The 27,681-nt window shown below is 40.2% G+C and overlaps 3 protein-coding genes across 3 annotated transcripts in view; 2 read left to right on the top strand and 1 right to left on the bottom strand.

Moving 5' to 3' along the window:
- The window catches only part of LOC131849030 (uncharacterized), a 42,156-nt gene extending 21,383 nt beyond the window's left edge, over nt 1-20,773 (top strand). Inside the window, exons 2-14 of the mRNA XM_059199012.1 lie at nt 6,036-6,133; nt 6,543-6,710; nt 8,087-8,200; nt 8,466-8,619; nt 9,110-9,255; nt 10,039-10,171; nt 10,581-10,675; nt 11,528-11,710; nt 14,114-14,221; nt 14,869-15,075; nt 15,493-15,642; nt 15,934-16,023; nt 16,359-20,773. Of these exons, the coding sequence (XP_059054995.1) occupies nt 6,036-6,133; nt 6,543-6,710; nt 8,087-8,200; nt 8,466-8,619; nt 9,110-9,255; nt 10,039-10,171; nt 10,581-10,675; nt 11,528-11,710; nt 14,114-14,221; nt 14,869-15,075; nt 15,493-15,642; nt 15,934-16,023; nt 16,359-20,318 (5,606 nt within the window). The 3' untranslated portion in view covers nt 20,319-20,773. The remainder of the gene's footprint in view (nt 1-6,035; nt 6,134-6,542; nt 6,711-8,086; nt 8,201-8,465; nt 8,620-9,109; nt 9,256-10,038; nt 10,172-10,580; nt 10,676-11,527; nt 11,711-14,113; nt 14,222-14,868; nt 15,076-15,492; nt 15,643-15,933; nt 16,024-16,358) is intronic.
- Nucleotides 20,774-22,197: 1,424 nt separating this feature from the next.
- LOC131849053 (uncharacterized) lies at nt 22,198-23,814 on the top strand. The gene is made up of 3 exons (XM_059199040.1): nt 22,198-22,249; nt 22,545-22,761; nt 23,397-23,814. The coding sequence occupies exons 1-3, from the start codon at nt 22,219-22,221 to the stop codon at nt 23,812-23,814; spliced, it is 666 nt and encodes a 221-aa protein (XP_059055023.1). The 5' UTR covers nt 22,198-22,218.
- A 2,423-nt stretch (nt 23,815-26,237) lies between these two features.
- The window catches only part of LOC131849052 (uncharacterized), an 8,334-nt gene continuing 6,890 nt past the window's right edge, over nt 26,238-27,681 (bottom strand). Inside the window, exons 2-3 of the mRNA XM_059199038.1 lie at nt 27,155-27,412; nt 26,238-26,639 (exon numbers count right to left, since the gene is read on the bottom strand). Of these exons, the coding sequence (XP_059055021.1) occupies nt 26,467-26,639; nt 27,155-27,412 (431 nt within the window). The 3' untranslated portion in view covers nt 26,238-26,466. The remainder of the gene's footprint in view (nt 26,640-27,154; nt 27,413-27,681) is intronic.

Here is a 27,681-nt window from a genome sequence, read left to right as displayed (position 1 = left end):
AGTTGTAAAAAACTGACGTGTATAGTTGGGAATAATATCGTAAATTAATTAATGTTGAGGATTTTGAGCAACTTCCCCTATTTAATAGGTAAAAAAAATGACAAATAAATTTTAATTTTGTGATATTAGTTGATACTAGAATATGGCCCCCAAATTATACTAGATGGTAGAGGTATAGTTATAAAAAAAACGTGATTAATTGGGAATGATATCGTAAATTAATTAATGTTGAGGACTTTGAACAACTTCCCCTATTTAATAGGTAAAAAAAATGACAAATAAATTTATATTTGTGATATTAGTTGACACTAGAATATGGCCCCCTAAATTATACTGGACGGTAGGGGTAGTTATAAAAAACTGACGTGTATAATTGGGAATAATGTCGGAAATGAAAAAATGTGAGAACTTTATTAAATAATGAACTTCTACTTTTTGAAGTAGGTTATAAAAAATGACATATTAATTTTAATTTTGTAATATTAGTTAGTACTAGGTTTTGCCTGAACTGAACTGCGTGGTAGCGATACGTTATAAAAATGACATGGGATTAAAGTCTTTAATGAACAAGTGATTAGGACTGGAGGAAGTTTTTGATTGTTAGTAATGTGAACTAATAACCCAATTTGCTAGTAAGTAATGTAACATTGCAAGTGGATCTCCACGCGGTTACCCCTGGTGAATTTGCCATGATGGGTAAACTGACCTGACCTCGTATTCATCTTATCATCATCCACTAGAACCCAGCCAGTGTAAACCGTTAACGCGGGGGGGAAGGGGGTTGTTAGCAATGTGGACTGATGACTCCCATTGCTAGCAATGTACCATGTTAGGTCGACCTCCACGTGGTTCTCCCTGGAAACCATCGTGATGTATTCTTGGTGAATTTACCACGATGGGCTAACTGACTTGACCTCATACTCATCTTATCATCCTCTACTGGTGCCTCGCCAGTGTACACCGTTAGCGCAGGCGGGTGCACCATTCTATTATCATTACTAAGAACCGTTAACGCTGGCAGGAGCAACATTTTATTATATCCCTTTAAAGAATGATTAGGACTTTAAAAAAATGTGTCAGCTCCTTCTCCTTTTTGAAGTTGGTTAAGAAAAATGACAAATAAGAGTTTATTGCAATCCTAATAAGGTTTCCCTTACGGTGACGTAACCTTTGACACTGGTCAAGGTCTGCACAGTTGCTTTCCGGAATACTGATAACAGAATGTCCACTCGCACACATGCGACTAGTCGCAGCGTTTTGACGCAGTGAAATCGCAGCCTCAGATCAATAGTGTGTCATTACATAATGGCTGTATATTTATTTTATTTTGTTTAATTCCGCTACAATTAGCATGTGTGAGACCACAAATATTCAGTGCGGAAACTTAACTACCGTTATGACCTTCTCTAATGGCGATCAGTTCATTATTGAGTCTATATTCATGTTGCAGCAATTTAGCAATTAAACAAGATTACAACTGCTTGAGTCGAGGTTCAAACCCCTAGCAATGCCCTCAGACCAAAGTCGTATCCGTCAGGCGGGAGTTGGCTATTAGCCGCTCCGTAAGTCCTTCCTTTGGTTTGGAGTGCCATCTGCACTGGCTCCCTATCGTCCGGTGAAGCTGTAAAGGCCAGCTGCGGACAACGTCATTAGAGTAGTCCAAAAAAAAATTATATGCCCAGTGGTCAAATTGATTGTCAAAGACTAACTTATATAATCATAGATAGCTAATAGATATAGATATTCATATATACTGACGCCACAAACGTTGTTTTGCCATATAAATTAAAATCGCTATTAAAAATATTTATGATAGAATGGGTGAGACGGGGGATCCATAGTCTGCTGTAGGCCTTTTTTATATTTGCGGCATAAAGTCGCTCGATCGATGTGGCCCCGGTGATCCGGTTGTTTGTTTATATGTTGTATTCTATCGCTATCTGCAATGGCACAGGCAACCTGTAAATAGGAAAGTGTAGATGAATGGATGGAAGGAAAGGGAGATGACACCCTAAAAAAAGATGGATGGATTGTGTGAAAGATGATATGAATAAAAGAAGAGTATGCTCAGATATGACGGCCGATAGAGATCAGTGGAAGAGAATGACATACTGCGACGACCACAAATAATGGGATAAAGGCAAGGCAATGATGCTACTTGTGTAAATAAAATATATATCAGCCAAGTACAGGAATTTGTACATTTTTATAAGTTTTTTTTATTAAAATCGCTATTAAAAATATTGATGGTAGAATGGATGTGACGGGGGATCGATAGTCTGCTGTAGGCCTTATTTATATTTACGGCATAAAGTCGTGCGATCGATGTGGCCCCGGTGATCCGGTTGTTTGTTTATATGTTGTATTACTGATAATGTTGTTTAATATGTTGTTGTTTTTTAACCGACGTCAAAATGAAATTTTTTTTAATAGAAATAGAAATAATCTTTATTCAAATAAACTCATTACAAGCACTTTTGAATAGTCATATTTTGATTCTACCACTCATTCGGAATGCAGATTCATCACAAGAAGAATGAGCAAGAAACTTGTGTGTTGCTCTTTTTAATAGATGTTTTTTTTTTATATAGATAAATAATTACAGTGTAACAAGTAAGAGGCATGCGACAATCAACATAGAAATCGCTACGCACTCATTATTAGTGTAATCAGATAATATTGTCAGTGCTATGTATTTAAAATTTTTCTACAAAAACATTATTATCGTTAACGAATTCTTCAATTTTATAGTAAGCTTTTTTGCAAAGGAAGTGTTTTATTTGACATTTAAATCTTTTTTCTGGCAGATTTATAACAGACAGATATAATAGATCATCCATTACTTTTTATTTATTTATTTTACTTTTATTGACCCGACCACGCTTTGCTGTGGCTAAGGTTAATAATATTGCGACTATAAATTGAGATGTAAGCTATCCCATCTTTCAAGTTGGATCAAATTGCACACAATGTGTAAATCAAATTTGTAATGGGTTCAGTTTAGGGAGTACATCGCAGACAAACAACGTGACACGTATTTTTATATATTAAAATGCTTCAGCCTACATGGCCCATATTATAAATAGCTTATAAGCTAACATACATATGAAAAATAATGAAATTTAAACTTAATGGAATGATACACTCGCTTGAGCTAACGGTATACGCTGGCGGGGCATCAGTGGAGAATGATAAAATGAACATGAAGTCAGATCAGTGAGACCATCGTGGAATATTCACAAGGAATTTATCATGATGGTTTATTAAGGTAACCGCGTGTAGGTCAACCTGTGGTCTATTGATTTAGAAACAGACAACCTTTGAAAATAGAGTATTTACAAATATGAATGAGTATGTGACGCATGATTGGATTTTAAGTTCGGACAGTAAGATTAATCTAAAGATTTGAATGTAAATAGTGTAAAGAATAATATTAATATTAAGAGTAAAAAACCAGCAAAAGTTATAAAAATAAAACATACACCATTAATAATAACAATAAACAACAGATAGCCAAAATACTCCATCAAGAGCTAGCTCTGACTGCCCGCATTGTACGCCGGTTTCTCTCCCTGGGGCCCTGAACCCCGGCCGACTGTGCCTCTGCCGGGGGTAAGTTGCCATCTCCTCTCCTTAAGAGGGGAGATGAGAATTTTTCAAAAGTTTGGAAATTAATGATAATAGGAGATATTTAAAATACATATATAATTAGTGTATTATGTATATAATACAATAGTGTTACAAAATAGGTCAATTTAATTAAAGTATGTACGTAGTTATGTTTTTTTTATTATAATTCTATTTTAATTCCATTAGGCGCATTCATGTATGTCTGCACATCCCTAAGGTTGACTGGGAGAGAATGATATAGCATTAAGTCCACCTTTTGTACTGATTTTAGTGGTGAATAAAGCAAATAAATAAATATAAAAATTAATAATAATCACTCTTCATTGCGCATACATCTTTTTTTAGAGAGATTTATAATATAATTTAAAATATTGTATAATATAATATAATATTTATAATATAATATATTATAAATCTCTCTAAAAAAAGCTTTAAATGTCATATAAAACACTTCCTCTATAAAAAAGCTTACTATAAAATTGAAGAATTCGTTAACGATAATAATGTTTTTATAGAAATACTTAAAATCCATAACACTGACAGTATTGTCTGATTACACTAATAACGAGTGCGTAGTGATTTCTATGTTGATTATCGCATGCCTCTTACTTGTTATACTGTAATTATTTATATAAAAAAAAAACATCTTTTCAAAAGAGTCACATACAAAATTCTTGCTCATTCTTCTTGTGATGAATCTGCATTCCGAATTAGTGGTAGAATCAAAATATGACTATTCAAAAGTGCTTGTAATGAGTTTATGTCAATAAAGATAATTTCTATTAACATAGGACAGTAAGTACAAAACAATAAGAATGGATGGAAGGAAAGGGAGAGGACGCCATAAAAAAAGATGGATGGATTGTGTGAAAGATGATATGCATAAAAGGAGAGTAAGCTCAGATATGACAGCCGGTAGAGATCAGTGGAAGAGAATGACATACTGCAACGACCACAAATAATGGATTATAGGCAAGGCAATGATGCTACTTGTGTAAATAAAATATATATCAACCAAGTACAGGAATTTGTACATTTTGCAGTAAACCAAGAATTGTTATTTAAAGTAAAAAAACAAGTAATAAATCCGCCACTTTGTCTAGTGACGTCATTATGTATTGCATGGAACTGACCGAATGATGTCATCCTGTGACCCAGTGCTCCAGTTGTGAAGTTAGAGAGAGACAGATAATGTATAGTTACTGTATTGCACTCGAATAGGCTATTTAGGGAAAGAATATTAATACGAAAAATTTGACGTTCATACGCAGTTAAAATGTCCTACATGAAGAAATTATTTTTCGGGTTCAATTCCTCGCACGGCACAAACATTTGTATTCATGAGTATGATTGTTTGTATCGGTCTGGATGTTTTCTATGTATAATATACAGTATGTATTTACGAAAAAAAATATCTATATATTTGTATCAGTTGTCTAGTACCCATAACACAAGCTCTGTTTAGGTTGAGACTAGATGGCGCTGTGTGAATTGTTTTTTCCCACCACTAAACCACTACTGTAGGGTGGGAAAGTGTGGATTGATGATTTTATTGCTAGCAATGTACCAGGCCAGATTGACCTCCACGCGGTTCCCCCTGGAAACCATTGTGATAAATTCTTGGTGAATTTGTCACGATGTGCTGACCTGATCTCATGCTCATAATACACATAGGAAACTTCCGAACTGGTACAAATAATCAATCATAAATACAAATGTTTGTACCGTGCTAGGAATCGAACTTGCAACCATCTGAAGTTAAGCGCTATGCTAAACTGCTAGACCACCGAGGCTTTCTTTGTTCCTGGCAGCTTGCCCATCATTCTTCTTATATTACTTTGTTACCCATTTTTATGCCATTTTCGACTTTTTTATGAGCTCTCTTGAGATTTATATACTGCATAATTATTTATGGGGTTTTTATTAATAAACGGCTGAACAGATTGTAATAAAACTTGATTTGAAGATAGATATTATTACGAGAACGAAGCGAGGGCTTAAACCCAGTCAACCGGGGGTCTGTACCCCTCGAGTTGATATCGGGGTTGATAAAAGGCTCGCTCGGAGGTCCCAACTGAGACACTAGGCTCCTATACCCCCTAGGAAGGGGCATTCCTAGGGGGGTATAGGAGTTTTGTGTCTCTCTAGTTACCATTTACCAATAAGTGGGTCCTTAACTTGTTCACCATAGTGTAAAACAACAAAATTGTAATAAATTGTCTACGTTAGTACTTCGGTCTTACCTATTTACACCGCAAAGCACTTTGCTTTGTAAACTGTGTTTTGGTTGTATTGTGCTTGATTAATCACAATAATAACTGATATGAATACTGAGAATTATTTTTTTGTAAAACAACTGTATTTCATTATTAAGTTAACTAACTGGTACATTGTATTTTTTCCAGTACCAACGACCAGTTGTGCCCAGCTCTCGGCCGATTACCTGGAATCATGTCGGAAGCACAACACGCCACCTATCGAAAGCGTGCTGCAACAGATACGAGTTAGTAGTTGACTGGTGTTATTTATTTACTAGCTGTTCCTGCGACTATGTTCGCGTGGAATTAAAAAAAAAGTTAGAGAATTTTTCTAGAACAAAAGTAGCCTTATTACATCAGCTACCTGCCAATAAAATGCCGTTAAAGTCGGTCCAGCCATTTCAAAGATTAGTCGGAACGAACAGACAGACAGAGAAAAATTATAAAAAAATTATTTTGGTGTATGTACCGCATTTATATTCATATGCATGTAATAAAAAACGGTTATTTCAATATTACAAACAGACACTCCAATTTTATTTATATGTATAGATTCTATTGAGTAGTTATGACGTGAAAGCCCAACAGACAGACATTCATTCTCACAGAGAGTCATTTGTAATGTTAATAAGGACTAATTTTTGGTATTAACAGGATCTCCCGGAAAGTTGTATCGGCGGCGGCTCGCGAGCACCCCGTCTTACTCTGGCGGACTGCGCACTGGTGGGCGCGGCGCCAGCGGACGCGCTCGAGGCGGTCCTGTCCAAGGTTCAATTCCGGCGGTTGGAGGTGCAGAGAGCGATATTCGACGACGAGGCGGCGGTGAGATATTGTATTTTCAAAATACAAAATTCAAAATATCTTTATTCATGTAGGTCTATTACAGGATCTTATGATATGTCAAATCTACCGTCTGTTTGGAATGATTTCCAGATGAGAACAACTAAAAAGAAACTCAACAGGTTTTCTTTTAAAAAAAAATGTTGTACATGTTAACAATAATACGCAGTCATTTAAATTCAGATTTGAGATATTCTTTCTAATGCTTCATTTAAAGTTCGGCCGTTAAGAGTTTTCGTTTCAGACAGATCGGAATCGAATGGGCGATGAAACTTTGAAGTGACGTACAATTTACGAGAAAATTTTTAATCTTTTATTTGCCTTATAAACGAGTGATAACATTAAACGTTTAATAATTATTCCAAATAACAATGAACATATTAATTTTGGTCTAAAATTATTCCTTCTAAAAATTATTAATCTTTACGTTCTTGTCCCTGAAGGGTCTAGCTAGGTAGCGAACTCTGAAACAGGACGAGCACAATAGATCTATGTAGGTCGCAGTGTAACAGGTCCAAGCTCCTGACAATTACCCAAATCCCCAATAAAAAAAATGTAAACCGATACAAACAATTATATTCATCAATACAAACGGAAAAAAAGGTAAAACATAATGGCAACCGATAGACTACCGTCGTCGATCTAAATTGAAAATTAACGAAATTCGACGTAGGTCGGATTGCACCAAAGACATTGATCGCGTTTAGTTCGAACTGAACGCTATTAAAACGTTTAAACGTGTTCAAAGCTTTTTCCATTTCACCACTACAAATTCCGCTAAATACGTTTATAAATCCTGAACGTCTGATTGCCTACGGTTAACTCTTTAAGCGTATTTAAAGCAGCTGTCAGTTGTCAAACAGTCATCAATCAAACTTTTGACAGTATAATATCGGGAATAAAAAGAAAATTACCAGTAGTGTAAAAAAAATCCTCAATAAAATCACGTTTTACTAGTTTATAGGTAAAGGTTGTTTTATATTTTGTAGTCGATGGTACTTATTAAATTAAAAATTAAAAAACTTATCCTAATTATCACATGATTGAATTACAAATATTTCTTAGAATTATTTTATTTAAATTACCCATTGCATCAAATATTATTTTATGAACTTGTAATACTGTAAACAAATGAAAATCTAAACTTCATTTTGGTAAACGCGATCTGTATAATGTTGGTGAATTCCATTTAAAGTAAAAGGAGATCAACGTTGTTCTTTTTTTCGAGTTCACGCTGAACTCCGTTTCCTTGAACGTGTTTATACTACGATTGGTGAAATCCAGCTTTAAACGTTATAGTTTTAAGGTAGGTTTTCCAAATAGGATTTTTTTGTAAAATTTATATTTCTAATCCTCAGGAGGCGTTATTCGATATGATAGAATATTATGAGAGCGCAGTGGCCGTGTGCATCATCGGAGAGAGGCAGTACGGCATCAGGGGGTGGCAGGCGGCCTCCAGGATGATCAAGAAGGTACCATTAAAAATATATATGATGTTTCTTAAGAGTCGGCAACGCGGACGTGACACCCCTTGTGTTTCAGGGGTAACCACTTACCATCAGAATGGCCTATACATTAAGGTTCCTTTAGGGTGGTCAACGCGCATGTGACAACCCTGGTCATTCAGCCGTCCATAGGCTTCGGTAACCATTTACCAACAGTAGGGCCGTATGCATGCTTGCCACCTAGGTAGTATAAGAAAAATATATTTCTAAAGCATCGTTTTTTTGCACTCAGAGCGCAGAAGTGTCAGAGTTGGAAGTGTCCGAGGGTGTACTGGAAGCGGCACACGCGCCAGTACTGGCGCGAGCGCTGCGCCCGCACTCGTGCTCGTTGCGGGCTCTCGGACTACAGCGGGCGCAGCTGTCAGGCGAGCCGCTACTGTGTCTAGGTATGTCCTTACTAATATTATAAATTCTAAAGTAACTGATTTAAATGAAATTCTGTACACAGATAGTGTTTCCTAACGTGCGCCTACACTGTAAATTGAATGGGCTAATTATTAAAATTACATGGATGTATTGTCAATTTTTCATTAGGTTTTACTTACTGTTTTATTAATAATTTCCTAGTGATTTTTCCTAAAACCAATTATTTATATTTCATAACAAAAAAAAATAAAGTAAAAGTAGGGGTGGCGGGGACATAGAGTTTTAGATCGGCTAAGGTGGGGCATGGCTCTAAAGATGTGGAGCGAATACTGGTAATGGACATACGCTTCTTTTTAATGCGAAAAAATGGTTGTAAGGGGAAGAAAGGGGAGATAAAAGGTTTTATACTATATATATGTATATATATATATTGGACACACGTTCGCAACAAACGCGCTGTCTTTTTGATTGTTTATTTATTTATTAAATCCATCATTATCGTGTTTTCAGTGATAGCACTGAAGTCGAACAGTTCAGTACGTGAACTCCGTCTGGGTGACAATCGACTGACGCCGAGTGATGCTACGCAGATCGCCTCACTCCTGCGCATGAACACCAGGATACAGTTACTGGATCTGTCTAATAACCAGATACAGGTATGACCGGCGTTGCCCACTATAGCTGTAAAAAACCGGTTAGCTACGGGTACTTAACCAAATTTACGGTTAGCTACCGATAAAATGCGGTGAATAACGGTTAATTATCCGACTCCGACAAAGGAAAATAGTGAATCGATATCCGAAAAATAAAGACTTCATTTAAGATATTATAAAATATATTTAAAATGTCAATTATGCATAATTCAGCGTTGTAATGAGTAATTTAAAGTGCCTGTGAATAATTTAAGTAACATAAATATACAAACTACTACTATAGTACTTTACTACTTAGGTACTAATTTACTTAAATAATTCACCAAAACATGAATGACAGCTGTTCATCATGAATGCCTGTTGAACGCACGTCGGTTACCACATATTTATTTATTTAATTAAGGCTACTTATGGTCCATATTCTAAATACCTTATAGACTAACATACATATGAATGATATTGTAATTAATATAAATATTAATTGTTCCTGTGGTTATGAAACTGATGACGGCAATCTGCCACTGTTGGCCGCAGCTGGCCTTTTCAACGGACGATAGCGGGCGAGTACAGATGCCATTCTAATCAAAGGAAGTATTCTGGAGCGGTTGAAGGACAACTTTCTCCTAACGGATACGACGCCAGTCTGAAGACACCGCTAAGGATTCGAACCTCGGCCGTCGTAATTTCGATCCCCGTTGGATGTTGGATAGGGGATCCATCGGATTGGATAAAAGGTCTGTCGCCAACAACGCTATATGTAATGTGTTTATTCTGTAATGTCTCCAGGACTCAGGTGTGGCGCAGTTGGCGGATGCGCTGGCGGAGCAGGCCGCGCAGACGCCGCCGTCGGCCGCCGCCTCGCCGCTCTCACCACTCTCACCACTGTCGCCACTCTCGCCACACTCGCACCACTGCTCCCGTGAGTCACTTGACATTTATATTTATTGCTATCAGCATACTTGGCCGACCCAAGTAGGACAGGATAGCGAACTATTAGTTTATTAAAAAAAACTATAGTAACCTTGGACAATTCACACAACGCCATCTAATCCCAAGCTAAGCAGAGCTTGTGTTGTGTGTACTAGATAACTAATATATCTAGATACTTTTTTTGTAAATACATATATACTATACATAGAAAATATTCAGACTGCTACAAATAATCATACAAATGAATGCAAATGATTACACCGTGCGAGGAAACGAACCCACGACCATCGGAAATAAAGCTGTGTGCTAAACTGGTAGACTCCACTTTCAAATTTGTAATAATAATATGGTCTGTAAAAATATAGTTTTAAAGTAAATGTTCATCTAATTTATTTCAGTGATGGGCGGTCACGACGCGAGAGGACTGGCCTTTCTGGTGTTATGGAATAACCAACTGACGAGGAACTGTGCCCACCATCTCAGCAGAGCGTTGGTGAGTCATATTACAATAGTAATCTCTCGTTTGGGATATGTCCGCCGTTGTACATAGTTATTTACTAATTAAGTGTTCCTTTATACATTGTCTGTACAATAAAGAATTAGAAACAAACAATAGCAATAATACCTGGATATTGCTATTGTTTGTTTCAGACATGTATCCACACACACGACTGAGAAATTAGTCAAACATGACAGTTGAGTGTGTGTACGTGCATATGAGAACACGCACTCACATGCATATATGTACGCATACTAATGCAGGCACGCACACGTACACGCACTTGAATACGCACACATTCGCATACATACACGCACATACGAACGCACTTATACACGCACACGCACACACTCTGACACACGTATAAACGCACGCACACGCACACGCACACACTCTGACACACGTATAAACGCACGCACACGCACACGCACACACTCTGACACACGTATAAACGCACGCACACGCACACGCACACACTCTGACACACGTATAAACGCACGCACACGCACACGCACACACTCTGACACACGTATAAACTCACGCACACGCACATGAAAGTGCACACGTATATTCAAACGCATTTGAACACGCACACATATGCAGGTAAAATTGCGCACGCGTGGGCGTGTTATAAGCAAAAACAACTTAACGTCGTCTATTTTATTTCTATTCTATAACATATATGAAATTAATTTAATTATATATATTGAAGGTACACATTCTGTCCATTGGAATCTAGAAAAGGATTTCATTGTGTCTTTCCAGAAGACTTCCTTGTCCTCTGGAATGATGAACGATTTGATCTTTGTGTCCTGTAATTTTAAACCGCTGTGTGGTGATCCTCAGCGGTCGTCCCCGTCGCTGTGCGTACTGAACATCGGACGGAACGCAGTCGGAGGAGACACCGTGCGGGCCCTCGCCGCCGCCGCCGCGCCCGGCCTCGCCTCGCTCGGACTGCAGGCCGCGCGGCTCGGGCCCGACGCCGCGCCCGCGCTCGCGGCCCTGCTGCGGCGGGACACGGCCCTGCAGGTACACAGTACACAGTACACAGTACACAGTACACAGTACACGGGGCGCGGTACACACGCGCCCGCCTCGCCTCGCTCGGGCTGCAGGCCGCGCGGCTCGGGCCCGACGCCGCGCCCGCGCTCGCGGCCCTGCTGCGGCGGGACACGGCCCTGCAGGTACACAGTACACAGTACACAGTACACAGTACACGGGGCGCGGTACACACGCGCCCGCCTCGCCTCGCTCGGGCTGCAGGCCGCGCGGCTCGGGCCCGACGCCGCGCCCGCGCTCGCGGCCCTGCTGCGGCGGGACACGGCCCTGCAGGTACACAGTGCACAGTACACAGTACACAGTACACGGGGCGCGGTACACACGCGCCCGCCTCGCCTCGCTCGGGCTGCAGGCCGCGCGGCTCGGGCCCGACGCCGCGCCCGCGCTCGCGGCCCTGCTGCGGCGGGACACGGCCCTGCAGGTACACAGTACACAGTACACAGTACACAGTACACAGTACACGGGGCGCGGTACACACACGCGCCCGCCTCGCCTCGCTCGGGCTGCAGGCCGCGCGGCTCGGGCCCGACGCCGCGCCCGCGCTCGCGGCCCTGCTGCGGCGGGACACGGCCCTGCAGGTACACAGTACACAGTACACAGTACACAGTACACAGTACACGGGGCGCGGTACACACGCGCCCGCCTCGCCTCGCTCGGGCTGCAGGCCGCGCGGCTCGGGCCCGACGCCGCGCCCGCGCTCGCGGCCCTGCTGCGGCGGGACACGGCCCTGCAGGTACACAGTACACAGTACACAGTACACAGTACACGGGGCGCGGTACACACGCGCCCGCCTCGCCTCGCTCGGGCTGCAGGCCGCGCGGCTCGGGCCCGACGCCGCGCCCGCGCTCGCGGCCCTGCTGCGGCGGGACACGGCCCTGCAGGTACACAGTACACAGTACACAGTACACAGTACACAGTACACGGGGCGCGGTACACACGCGCCCGCCTGCCTCGCTCGGCTGCATGGCGCGGCTCGGGCACGCCGCGCCCGCGCTCGCGGCCCTGGTGCGGCGGGACACGGCCCTGCAGGTACACAGTACACAGTACACAGTACACAGTACACGGGGCGCGGTACACACGCGCCCGCCTCGCCTCGCTCGGGCTGCAGGCCGCGCGGCTCGGGCCCGACGCCGCGCCCGCGCTCGCGGCCCTGCTGCGGCGGGACACGGCCCTGCAGGTACACAGTACACAGTACACAGTACACAGTACACGGGGCGCGGTACACACGCGCCCGCCTCGCCTCGCTCGGGCTGCAGGCCGCGCGGCTCGCGCCCGACGCCGCGCCCGCGCTCGCGGCCCTGCTGCGGCGGGACACGGCCCTGCAGGTACACAGTACACAGTACACAGTACACAGTACACAGTACACGGGGCGCGGTACACACGCGCCCGCCTCGCCTCGCTCGGGCTGCAGGCCGCGCGGCTCGGGCCCGACGCCGCGCCCGCGCTCGCGGCCCTGCTGCGGCGGGACACGGCCCTGCAGGTACACAGTGCACAGTACACAGAACACAGTAAACGGGGCGCGGTACACACGCGCCCCCCTCGCCATCGCTCGGGCTGCAGGCCGCGCGGCTCGGGCCGACGCCGCGCCCGCGCTCGCGGCCCTGCTGCGGCGGGACAATTAATAATAACAGTGCAATCTCACACACAGTACACAGTACACGGGGCGCGGTACACACGCGCCCGCCTCGCCTCGCTCGGGCTGCAGGCCGCGCGGCTCGGGCCCGACGCCGCGCCCGCGCTCGCGGCCCTGCTGCGGCGGGACACGGCCCTGCAGGTACACAGTGCACAGTACACAGTACACAGTACACAGTACACGGGGCGCGGTACACACGCGCCCGCCTCGCCTCGCTCGGGCTGCAGGCCGCGCGGCTCGGGCCCGACGCCGCGCCCGCGCTCGCGGCCCTGCTGCGGCGGGACACGGCCCTGCAGGTACACAGTACACAGTACACAGTACACAGTACACAGTACACAGTACACAGTACACGGGGCGCGGTACACACGCGCCCGCCTCGCCTCGCTCGGGCTGCAGGCCGCGCGGCTCGGGCCCGACATATATACCTATTATCTTAACAATTCAAGATGTAGAAACTAAGAAAATTAAGAATATCAAAAACATGCAGACATGGCTGTATAGACACAGTTACCTTAGCCATTCTCTTAAAGCATAAACTGAGTAAAAAAAATTATACAACTCGAAATGCGCGCCAAATTCAAATAACGAATGTCAATGACTGTCATTTGTATCTCCCCCCTCCTTACAGAGATTCATTCTACTTTAGTAGTGCTGGTACAAGTTTTGTTATATGACAAAAACTTGATGCACATTTCCTATGTTCTGTATTTGTTTTATATAAAGTTGATCTGTGTTTACAGAGGCTGGACCTTCGAGACAACCGACTGGGCGTGACCGGTTTGCAAGCTCTACTTGCAGCTATGAAGGACAACCATACGCTCACACAGATAGATCTGGACGACCCACCGGTAATGGTGTTTATATTATTGTGTTTATTTTATTTCCATGTACTTATTATAACTACTATTCCGTTCAATACAAACAATCAAGCTCTTGAATACAAATGTTTGTACCGTATGAGGTATCGAACCCACGACCATGGGAAGTAAATGTGCAGTGTGAAAATTGCAAATCCACCGTTTTTAATACATTACAATTAATAATAATAATAATCTCAGGACAATTCACACAGCGCCATCTAGATCCAAGTTAGGCCAGCTAAAGCTTGTGTTATGGGTACTAGATAATTTATATTTTGTAAATGTACTAGGTATATAAAAGAGCAACAGTCAAGTTCTTCTTGTGATGAGACATCTTTCCGAATGAGCGATAGATTAAAAAAATGTGATCACTATTCAAAAGAGCTTCAATGTAAGTTAATTTGAATAAATGATTTTCTATTCTATTCTATTCTTTCAGACCAATACAAACAATCATGCTCATGAATCGAAGATTCGAACCCGTGACCATCGGAAGTAAACGGGTGTGCAATGTGAAAATCGCAAACAGTGAAAAAAAAACATAACATTACATAATTAAAGCACTCTGTTGTAGACAATTTTCGTTCCTTTGCTCTATTAATTATTAATGTATATCATTGATTTACACATTACAGGAGCTGCCGGCGGAGTTGCGATCGGAGACAGAGGAGACAGACGCGGAAGCGGGCGCGGAAGCGGAAACGGAAGCGGGCGGGTTGTCGCGGCTGACGCGCGCCATCCGCGCCGCCTGCCGCCGCAACGACGCCGCCGCCTCCCCCGACACGCGCCTGCATCGCAAGATCAGCCTCACCTGCCACACCTCGCACGCCTGCCTCGCCAGGGTAAGGTCCCACGCCTCGCCTTTTTTTCGGACTACTCTAATGCTGTCACCATGCCATGCCATGCCATGTACACGTACATTGATTACTAAATTTTAAGATTTAGTAATCAATGTACGTGTACATGGCAATAAATGACGTACATTTATATATTAAAACTTTAAGTTGGGCTAAAAAGGACTTGTATCCAAAACCGTAAAATATATTGATAAAAAAAAAGTTATACTGACGTTTCAATCAATTTCGAATGTACGTCAAATTCAAATAATGAATGTCAATGACCTTCGCTTCATTTACTTTTTTAATGAGCACTGGGGCATTCATATAATGTTTTTTTTTATGTCTTCTGAGGCTGCGATTGACGTAATTAAGTGGTCAGCGTGTGTATTTCTGTCTCATTGTTATATGTACCGTGTATAGAGTACGGCATCGGGCGCGCCGGGTGCGGGCGGGCTGGGCCCCGGAGCCTCGTTGGGCCCCGAGGAGGAGCCCCGCGCGCGGCTGCGGTCCCCCGCGCCCTCCCCGGCCGGCAGCCCCGTGCCCGCCCCGCACCACGCCTCCAGGTTCTCGGTGAGTGCCCCCGCTCATGTACACACCCGTAACACTGATTAATCGAGCAGACGGCGAGAACCTGTCATGTCAAATTCAAAACCAGCGCTGTATCGGTGGAGCTCATTGAGGTTGTGCTTATATCAACAACAGCTGAGGCAGCTCCTCCAGCTGTATGGTTTTTCTTAATCTTGGCGATAAATGATTATCTATTTATAAAAAAAAACCAAGATAATTGTATTTAATAGAATAGAACCCGGTGATGCGTCAAACCGCTAGACCACTGAGAGCGTCACGTTACGTTGTTTACAGGTGAGCCGGGTGACTCCCGAACGGCCGGCAGTGGACAGCTCCAAAAGTCCACCGTACTGCCACACCCCGTCGAGATTCCGAGTCGTGCAGGTATGTACTATCATCATCAAATCAAATCAATAATAATTTAATTATGTAGGACATTTTATAATATTTTTTCTCTAGCATCATAAGTTTTTTGTATTCAGTTCAGTATACAGATTCAATTGAAAACTGGCAAGAAACTCAACTGGTTTTCTTTATTTTTGAAAGGACGTTTATTTACATTGCTTACTCATGTAGATGTCTATGTCTAACATTGAATGAAAATCCCGTGCATGAACAGCTATGGCCATGCACGTTAGTTATAGCATTGTCAAGTACTTGTTTAGTTAGTATTAGGCTTTTTTCAATAAATGATTTCATGCTAGTATATATGTTCACAGGTAGCGGAACCACCACAAATCCAAGTGCACCCAGCGACGAGTCAACCAAGACGGAGTGCCTCCAGATTCTCCGTCACCAGGAACTACGATTCTGTGTACAACCCCAAGTCAGTACCTTCTCCACCACCTACCATCGACTCGAACCTTCGGCCCGATAAAGCTACTACCCATCTCGAGGGTGGAGGTAGTAAACTAGCCTCTAGAGATATAGAGGTAGTAAAAAGAACCGATATTGCCGTCAGTCAGCCCATAAAAATATCTAATCAGCCGGAGTTTACGTCGAGTCTGCCTAACATATCGATAAGTCCAAGCGAATTGACACCAGATAGACCGGAAATTGTCAAACGTAGACCACCGTCTACGCCCATACCGCAATATTCATCTAAATTCGATCTAACCGATACCCCAGAGTCATCCTCACCCGAGTCTGGTACTCCATCTGAGTCTGAATTGAGGATTGACGATACAACGAATATATTTAAGTCTGAGATTGGGCCTGATTTTGACGTGCCTAACTCTACACATACCGCAGAAGTAATACAAACTAATGCACCCGAAGATAATAATATACTTAATCCAGAAATAGTAACTATAATTAACCCTATTGTAGTTAAAATTGATCAATTTGAAACAACAGATATAGATCAGAATAATGCCGAGTGTGTGACTAATACTCGAGCAAATTCAGATTTGGAGACATCTCCAAATAATATTGAGACTGAATCGAAATGTATAGAATCACAAATTCCAGAGGAACTAAACCTAATGGAACCGCAACTCGACAGTGGTATAGAAATTGAACAAAACGTAGGACGTGATGCCAAAACTGTTGCTGACAGTGATAGTGAAAGTATTAAAAGTGACGCTGATAGTGATAGAGTGAAAGTTAAAACCTATAGTGATATAGTGAAATCTGACAAAAAGACTTATAAGGACAAAACTGAACAATTAGCTCATAATGAAGAAGTTAGTGTAATAGATAATGCTGAAATACTTAAAACGGAGACTAAGTTAGTTAGTAATTCTATAGAAATTAATGAAAATGAAAAAACAGACGTTCAAGTTGAGGTTACAGTTAAAACTGAGACACCTGCCAAAGTGAATAGTGACCAAAATGATAAAGAATTTAGTAATATTGATGATGATGTCAGTGTAAATAAAGAGAAACGCGACGAAACCGCTATGAAACAGATTGAAGCAATCACAGAGGATTTAGGCAACTTAATCCAAGAAATGAAAGATTTCTCAACAAAAACAGCAGTTTTAAGGAAGGACGTTAAAAGTGATTGCACACAAACAGACATGGTTGATGTAAATAAGTTAAATTTTGAAAATGTACCTGCTAATGTTATACGAGATAATGTAGTTCTTAAGAAGAATAAGAGTGAGTCCAGTTTAGATAGTCCCGATTTGGAAGTTTCTAGACTTATGAATAAGAAATTGGTTGGTAGTCCATTTTGTGACAGTAGTTCGTCTTTGGAGATTTCTGGTAGCTCGGTAGAGAGTTTGAACACTTTAGACAATCAGCAGAATACACAGATGGTGAAACCCATAATAATACAGGAATCTACGGAGAGCGATACAGAATTAGATAGGAGAAAACCCGATCATGTTATGTTGTCAACGGAAAGTAGCATAGAATCAAATACCAGTGAAGCAACACCAGTGAACAGCGGGAACTTCTTAAACATGTCGGTTAGTTCCAACGAGAGTGTGTCTCCTATTATATTTGGAAAGAGTAGAAAGACACATGACTCATTGTCTAGTTTGGAGGCCAGTGTTAGTTCTCTCGATTCTGGAAAACAGGAAAGAGTAATGGTTACTTCAGCAGATTCAGGCATTGAATATTCTTTACAAAATCCATCGGAAAACAAAGAAGATGATTCTTCTAATGAGGGAACTCTAACAAACACTTCCAGTTTAAAGGAATCTGTGAAGAAAACCGATAGTGTTCATTTACATGATACTTTAACATCCCCCAAAAGGACTTCCAGTTTATTAGATGTTCCTGCTTTAAAAAGTAAAGGTTTGGATAGAGTTAAGAAGATGTCATGGGTTGCTCCATCTCCTAGCTTCTATATCCCACGACCAGAGCCAGAAAAAGAGACTAAACTACCATCCAATCTCGAAAAATTGCTGAGTTTATTTCAACATCCAAGTATTTTGTTTTCCCGAAATTCTTCAAACGACGAAGAAAAGAAGTCTGCTTCGAACACACCTCCAAGAAAAGATTCTTCCCTAACCAGCTCTTTCTGGTCATGGGGAAGTACAACTGATAAAGTAGAGAAGGAAGACAAAGAAGATTCCTCTGAAGCTACCGATTCTACTCTATCAGAACGTATACAAGTCTCCTTCGTCGATGAGTCATTCTCCAAAAAATTGGACAGCAAAACACCATCAACAGATACAGATAATACCTTAAGTGAATTTCAAACCTTCCAACCTGAAAGTGAAACATCTGAAGATAAAGATGGACTTACCGAATTAACCACCGATTTAGTACAAAAATATTTAGATGTAAGTAAAACGGATGCGAGCTCCAACGGCAATAAGCCTAGAGCTAGTGATAACATAGATCTCAATAAACCCAACGATTTAAATAAAAATGTTGTAAACACAGCTGCAGGCGACAGCAACAAAAATAAAGAAACTGAGGAAAAAGTTGAAAAGGTCGAGACAAAAGAAGACCCAGTCAGACCTAGATCATTTGCAGCGGTCCTGAAATCTTCCGGATCTGAAAATTCTTTAGACAAACAAAGTAGTCCTGAAAGTGGTCAATCTGTAGACAAATTACCAAATAAAGTAATAAGAGGTATTAAAGAGAATATAAGCCCAGAAAACACATTGACTTCTAGTATGAGTAATACTAAGGCTTTAGCTACAGAGTTATCTGATAGACAAGTGATGCACCAGCCGATTGTAAATACTGTTTGGGATGTCTCGATGCCTTTACTTGAAAAGGCTGAGTGTAAAGTAGACAATGTGAAACAACTGACCGAATTGGCGCCGATAGCGACCATCGAAGAAACATGTGACGATGACAATATAGTTATTGATTATATTGACGACGCAAAGTTTGATGATCCGAACACTTCTGCTGACAGCGGAGTGACATCCCTTGAAGGTGCAGCAGATGACGCTAAAAGATTTGACGATAAAGTAATACAAATCAGTACTGATTTAGAAAATGTTGATTTAGGCAAAGATGCATTGTCATATTTAATATATGAAAACCAGGACTTTGAACCGGGTGTGGAGCAAGCTATCCATACCAAAGAACAACAAGGGTCTTTAGCGCAGGAGTTAAAAGAGGCTGAAATTAAGGAGATGTTGGATTTATCACCTGAACTGGTCATTGACGATGCAGTTGAAGTACCCGAGGTTTTCACGGCGAAAGATATTAAAGGTTTAAACACGTCCCCGGTTATACCAGAAAGAGCAAAATTAAAGAAAGCCAACTCTTTAGAAGACCTTTCTACAGAAGAGAAGGTAGGTCCTAAAACGAAAACTATAGTGTTTAAAGTGCCTGAAATAGTAACGACGCCCAGAGATATACCTGAAAGAAGATCTAGACTGCGGACTAGAAGTGGATCTAGTCCGAAATCGTTGCCAGAAAGTTTGAATAAGCCATCACCTTTGTCGAAAATGGACTCCATGTTGTTTAAGAAGAAAAAGAAAGTGTCATCATTGGGGAAGATTGCGCGAGATTCCTTACTCGCGTTGAATATGAGTGAGGAAGAGATAGCGGAGTTTAGGAGGTCTTATAAACTTACCTCAGTGGAGAGTCTAAGATCACTAGAGTCAGTTTCTGAAGATGCCAACTCACAGAGCGGTAACTCTGTAGACTCGAGATGCCGCGCCTGCTTTAGAACTTCTCAAGAAAGTCTAATGTCTTTAGATTCTATCACAGAAGATTGCAGATGTACAGACGATGATAAGAGCCAAAATTCGAATAGGTAATTTGTCGCATTCTGTGATAGCGCTACAAATAAAAGGGTATAAGGCAAATCGTTTGTAAATCAAGAAATTGTGTGGACCGAAAATATTTTTGATTGTTAGCTATTTCTTTTTCTTTTGGTGTAATAATTATTAATAACTGAATTATCTGTGCAAAATATTCGGCTTCTAAAACGTTGCATTGTAACTTTTTTGTATAAAACAATAAAAACTAATTTCAAATTGTATAAAAACGTGTACAGGTTACAGAGTTATTGTATAAAGATATATTGCTAACGGCGCATGTACTCGATAACTTAATCGCATCATACTAATGTAATATAAAGCGAATTATTTACGATTTATTTAGATTCGTAATTAAGAATACATAAGTGTTTATATTATATAAAGTATTCGGTATATCAAATTGATATATTGAAGTTTTTTCCTTCTAAAATCTATCGTAATTGTATAATAAATGGTAGAAATTACAAATATTGATATTTTTTAACTCCATTCTCCAAGAATACCCATCATTCTTCCATCAGTCTGGACGCCCTCGGTGGTCTAGCGATGCAAACATTTAAAATGTGTGGACTGTATGTGTGAGATGATTTGAACAACGGATAAGAAAAGTAATTTATTGTATGAGTCTGCTGTGACAATAATAAACTATATATATTGTTATACCACCTACAAAAAATGTACTCACACAGTTAGCAATAAAGATATATTCTATTCTATGATCCATACAATGTGGATGCTACGGTGTTGTGTAAATGATAAACTATACGGACTGTTTGCTAATATGATTTTGAAGACATAATGAGAGTGGTTGGTTGTGTGTACTGAACAGGGGCGGACCTATCTAAGGGCTTTTTGGGCTGCAGCCCAGAGCCCCGAGGAGGATACAAAGGGCCCCCAGTCCCCACTGAAACGATATTTGGAATATAAAAAAATATATAGACTATTAACAAACCTATCATAAGGTTGGCAAACCTATCATCCCTCAAGGCCGGCCCCGGGGGAAGCCCGCGGGTTGGCATTGATGTCCCTCACTAAGCCGGAGTCGCGGGATCGAACATTCTACCGCAACTCCGGCGGCGGTGGCCCACTTGCGCCTCAACTCATGCAAGTGCGCGTCTATCGAAAGAAACGGAGAAATTCTGGTCGGTGTATTTTTTTTAGTAGGCTCCTAAGTAGATGTAGCGGAGACCCCACAAATTCACGCTCTGCCTCTTAGTTATGTTTAGTTGTGTGGACTGAATGTTTGGTTGTACTGACTCATGCATCCTTGTGTGAAGCGAAAATGGTATGTTTGGGTGTTATATGGATGCTGTGCTGTGTAAAATGCTAACGGTTGTACAGACTGACTTACCGTATACCTACAATGAAAATACAAACGGCAACAATGAAATGGCAGTAATATATAATTACAATTTTATCATAATTATGACTGTTGTGATTAATATTTGTCAATCATAATAAATTTGAATAATGGACACAGCGCCATCTAGTCCCAAGATAAACAGAGCTTGTGTACACGCCGAAAACGGCAGGGCATGTTTGTTACAAGATAAAACTTATATGTACACAAAGTCATGTAAAACAATTGAATTGCTACACGACGGAGTGACCCTTCTGCCGTCTTTTAGTTTGTTAACGGCGTTGCTAAAGAGCACAGTAAATATGAGGTAGGAAACTGTGTAATTAACACAAAGTTCTGTTTGTTAACGGCGTGCCTAGAGAGCACAGTGAATTTGGTAGTCCGAAATAGAAATTGACAAACTTCTCCAGATTTGAACCCGTCTCTTTTTGGTAAAGGTGTAATAAACCACTACGCCACAACGCACTCATAATAAAACTTGGTTATTGGTAATAAAATTAATTGCATTATTTCAGTGGACGATAGAAGCGAGACGCGATGGAGTACGAATTATTTCTTATATTCATTGGTGAGCTAAATGAACATTCTAGATTTTGTTATATAACTATAATGGCAAACAAACTGAGGGCCCAAACAGAGAGAAATGTTGCTCTTTTAAATAACTGTTGCAACTTTACATTTTTAAGTTGAAACGTGTGAATACAAACTACCAACTAGCACTAATTCATTACAGTCAAAATGTTAAATGCACAACCAACTGGTTGAGTAACTAAATACAAGCAGTACTCGTTCACGAGTATGACCAATAGGCAACCCAATGACGAATGTTGATTTATGTCAAATATTATTTTATTACATTCAAGGAATTTTACAACTGTCGTATCAGAACCAGGACTTTTACCATAAAAGATATGATAAGGATGACAACGCTAGACAAGTCCCTCACAGGATCCTGCAGATCATGACCAGCTACCATGAAGAGGCCACCCAAAGGATCCACAATTTGAACCACATGAGGTTCATGTATGAGGAATCTCCTCATTATGAGATGGGATATATAATGGGGGAGATTGTAGAAAGGTAATTTGTTTTTATAGCATAATACAAACTTGCGGCTCGCCTGATGGTAAGTGATTAACCCCGCCCCTAACATCAGGGATATTGCAAGTGCGTTGCAGGCCTTTTAAACTTGAAGGTTGAAATCTTTTTTTTTTTTTTTTATACACCAAACAAGCATGACGTAACAATAGTAAACACCAGCTTTGATATTTTATTTATCTCTCGAACTCGGCAGGTAGTTCATTCCACAATCTAAGTGTACGCTGCGACTTTGTCCGACGTAACAATAGGATATTTTAATTAACAAAAAAAAAAAGTTAATTAGAGAATTTTTCTAAAATAAAAGTAGCTAAGTTACTCCTTATTACATCAGCTACCTGCCAAAAAAGTTCCGTCAAAATCGGTCCAGCCCTTTCAGAGATTAGCGGAAACAAAGAGACAAAAATTGTAAAAAATAATAATTTGGTGTATTTATATACCGTATTTATATTCATATGCATATAGTAAAGCACCAGTGGAGGATGATAAGATGAGCATAAGGTCAGGTTAGTTAGTACATCGCGTTTTGAGTATGATCAGTTGTCTAGTACCCAGAAGTTTTGAAGCTCTGGAACTAGATGGAGCTGTGTCAATAGTCCTAAGTATTATATTCGTAGATACAGAAGAATGGTTGAGACCGCTAAAGCACCAATGGAGTTCAGGTCCCACGGTGTATTTGCTACAATTAAAAGGACAGAATTAGTGGAGAAATTATACTTTGAAACGTATCACCTCATAGAAATGATGAACGAGATTCCACGAAAGTATCAAAGCAAGACGGAGTTTGTCCAACTAGTGCCAGACAAGACGCTGGATTTAAAGCAAATATATAAAGCGCAGGAGAGACTAAAAATGATAGAGCAGCAACAGGAATTGGAGAGAAAGAAACGAATGAAGATATTGAAGAAGATACGCGATGCTATGAATAAGGGCGGAGGCGATAAAGGCTATTACGATGACCCATCTAAATTTAAGAAGGTCTACAATAGACTGTGGCCGCTCGACTACGGTTGGGAAATCGATGAGATGTGGTAATTTTACTTTAAAGTCCCTTAAGTCGTACCCCGTAAATTTAGAGGGGTCATAGCCCCCAATCAAAATTGTATACGGATGATATGTGGTAATTTCACCTACATGTAAGATCCTTTAAGTCGTATTTTTAAATTTAGAGTGATCATCGCCCCTCTAAATTTAAGGAGGTATAAAATAAACTGAATATGACTATTCAACAGAGCTTCAATGTAAGTTTATTTGAATAAATGATTTTCTATTCTATTCTACTGGTCGTTCGACTACGGAGTGAAAATCGATGAGATGTGGCAATTACACTTTTAAGTCGCTTAAATCTTAACCATTAAACTTAGAGGGGTCATAGCCCCCAATCAAAATTGTATACAGTTGATATGTGGTAATTTCACCTACATGTAAGATCCTTTAAGTCGTATTTTTAAATTTAGAGTGATCATCGCCCCTCTAAATTTAAAAAGAGTTAAAATAGACTGGCCACTGTATGAGATGTGGTAATTTCACTTTCAAGTATGGTCGCTTAAGTCGTACCCTTGTAATTTAGAGAGATCATCCCTCTTCTAAATTTAAGGAGGTATAAAATAAACTGAATATGACTATTCAACAGAGCTTCAATGTAAGTTTATTTGAATAAATTATTTTCTATTCTATTCTACTGGTCGTTCGACTACGGAGTGAAAATCGATGAGATGTGGCAATTACACTTTTAAGTCGCTTAAATCTTACCCTTTAAACTTAGAGGGGTCATAGCCCCCAATCAAAATTGTATACGGATGATATGTGGTAATTTCACCTACATTTAATACACCTACCTCCTTTAAGTCGTATTTTTAAATTTAGAGTGATCATCGCCCCTCTAAATTTAAAGAGATTTAAATAGGCTGGAATCTGTATGAGATGTGGTAATTTCACTTTCAAGTATGGTCGCTTAAGTCGTACCCTTGTAATTTAGAGAGATCATCCCTCTTCTACATTTAAGAAAGTATAAAATAAACTAACTATAATAAACTGAATATGACTATTCAAAAGTGCTTCAATGTAAGTTTATTTGAATAAATGATATTCTATTCTATTCTACTGGTCGCTCGACTACGGATGGAAAATCGATGAGATGTGGCAATTACACTTACATAGAGTAGCATATAAGGTCGCTTAAATCGTACCTCTTTGGGCACTGTAATGTTCAGTAATTATATAATAATAATAAAATGTTCAGCGCCTACTGATTATTTGTTTTAGTCGCCTTTTAATTAACGATCTAATTTTGAAAATCTATTACCAAAACATTTATTATTATGATTTTCAAATCTAACTTTATTTAAACTATAGACAAGCAGCTAAATTTAGCATAAACACACAAAGTTTAATATAGATTGAGAATGATAGAGAAGAGAAACAAAACAGACAATGATATTACTAAAAAAATTTTTTTTTATACGTAGGTGGCAAACAAGAATACGGTCCATCTGATAGTAAACGGTCAACTTTATAGTTGTTAATTATAATGTATTATTTGATAATAATTTATAAAATCCTGGACACCGTCATCGTGTGACGCTCGCGGTACTCACTCGTTGTCATTCCAAAAGCCTAAGATGTCACGTCTCTTATCCTGTAATTTTACTGCCTAATCTGCATGCTATAACCGAAACAGCTTACAAAGCAAGTTGCTTGGCGACGGAAATAGGTAAAACTGACGTATAAACCTCTAGTTATTTCTAAATTATATTAAACACAAAATGTTTAATATACATTATTTAAATTATTAACTGCTCGTGACCACGGCTAGTGCAACCTAGTCGAGAGAGGTAACCTTTTGGTATTTGCCATAAAATTATTCGTGTTAAGACCCGGTTAATTATTTAAATAATGTATTTATAAACCTCTATAAAAATGAATGAAATTTTTTTTTTTTACTACTATGGTGGCAAACAAGCATACGGCCCATCTGATGGTAAATGGTAAAAAACTAGCTGCTAACCGCGACATCCTCTGCGTGGAAATTAGCTTTTTTTTTAATAAATACAAAAAAAGACAATAAAGCAAAGTAGCCTAAGTAAGTACTACTTTTAACATTAACTTTTTGCGAGAGAAAGTATCATCAAAATCTGTTCAAGAGTTTCAACAAGAAAAAACAGACAGACAAGTTTTAAAAGTTTTTTGATGGAACTACCGTATATTCATATGCATTTAGTGAAAAACATTTAATTTGAAATTACAACCGTACACTTCAATTTTATTTATTTGGATAGACGACCGTCTCATTAGGTATATTTTAAGTTACCATCTGTACCAACTCAATTATGTCTGATGGCAAATTTTCAGATGTTGACGTTGATGATGATGATGAGATGATTGATGGTTACAAAGTAGTGTTTATGTAAAAATAAATAAACATGTGTGTTTTTCCCTTTATTTATTATCTGTCTTTACAAGACACGTTCTTTCTCGCTATCAGGACCGCGGGAAAGGCAACGCGCACAATCGTGAGGGATTGATTTAACCATTTTTTGTTTTTACTCTAATGCCTGTAGTTTGTATTTTATATTTTGACGTTCTGTTTTTATATACCCATTGTTTTTTAATGCCATATTCCTGGGACGTTTTTGCTCTTCTAGTTGAATATACCGATTTTATCACACCCAGGAACGTGTCTCACTCTCAGAGTCCTATATCATCATATAGACCCAAAGTCCAGCTTTCTTCAACAGGCCACTGATGGAGAAATCGCTTCTTCGTAGTGCTATTTGGGGGCAGGCCTATTTTCCTCAGCAAGAACTGCTTACGGTAAGTCTTTTTCAGCTGTTGTTCTTTCTGCCTCTTTTCATCGGGTTCTAAATGGAATAGAAACAATATTTAATTAATTTAATGAATGAACGTAACTTTTTATTATATTTAAAATAGCGTCAAGGTCTACTCTGCCACTAGGTCTGAGTAACGCCAGGGGCATCACGTGCGCACTTGCAGACCCTTAAGAAACTTTATTTGAAAACCTCATGATGTAGTCTCTGGTAATAGCTATTTAAACTGCCAATCAACTTGCTTTGAGAGATGGATTTTGTTTGATGGATAAATTACAGAAACAAAAGCTGACGGTCTAAAAGAATCAACTCTTATTAAAAAACCCCATGCTGTAGTCTTTATACAAAACATCCTCAGGTAGTTTCCACAATCTAAGTGTACGCGAAACTTCCGCAAAACAAAACAAACCGCATTGTCCGAGACGACTTAGGTTTCAGTGTGTGGCGATGAATTCCCTGAATTCCTCGATGGTGAGAGGAATAGCCGTTTCAAAAGCCGTTTTTAACAAAAGCTCAAGATCTTGAAGAAATAAATTCTATCAGCTCACCATGTTTTACTTCCGCCCTGCTCCTCACGAAAGCAGATGGACGATCCTTTCTTAACTCATCCTCGTCGATACTCTCCAGTATTCCTACCATCTTGTCAATCTCCACTTCGATAGCATGCACCAGCTCCATTGTTACGATGTAGTGCAGTGGCTTCAGCTCCCTGATACCAGGGCCCAGTAATATCGACCTCTTGTTGTACTTGTCGTGCATCTGTCTGTACGTTTCCACCATTTTTCTATATTTCTCACGAATTCTACCTGAAATAAATTATCTTATTGATATTGACATTCTAATAACTTTATAAAATATAATAATAATAATAATAGTAATAAGTATGTTTAGTTTACCTTATAGATATTGCAATACCAAATACACATAATCTTCTATCAACACATACAGAAAAAATTACTAAGTATACTGATCTAGCAATAGAACTAAAAATACAATGGCAGTTAGAAACAGTGAAAACTCTCCCAATTATTATCTCGTCCACAGGTGTCATCCCAACATCCCTACACACCAGCCT

Source organism: Achroia grisella, unplaced genomic scaffold (assembly GCF_030625045.1).
Source record: "Achroia grisella isolate CSIRO2021 unplaced genomic scaffold, CSIRO_AGI_Agris_v1 utg628, whole genome shotgun sequence".
NCBI lineage: Eukaryota > Metazoa > Arthropoda > Insecta > Lepidoptera > Pyralidae > Achroia > Achroia grisella.
The sequence above is the reverse complement of the archived record's forward strand: the minus strand, read 5'-3'. Positions and strand labels throughout refer to the sequence as shown.

Bases quoted from the DNA above. Each gene is read 5' to 3' on its own strand.
- LOC131849053 (XM_059199040.1), top strand. From the start codon at position 22,219: ATGGAGTACGAATTATTTCTTATATTCATTG. The intron at 22,250-22,544 runs GTGAGCTAAATG...ATTACATTCAAG, and splicing joins ATTATTTCTTATATTCATTG to GAATTTTACAACTGTCGTAT. The intron at 22,762-23,396 runs GTAATTTGTTTT...TTATATTCGTAG, and splicing joins ATGGGGGAGATTGTAGAAAG to ATACAGAAGAATGGTTGAGA.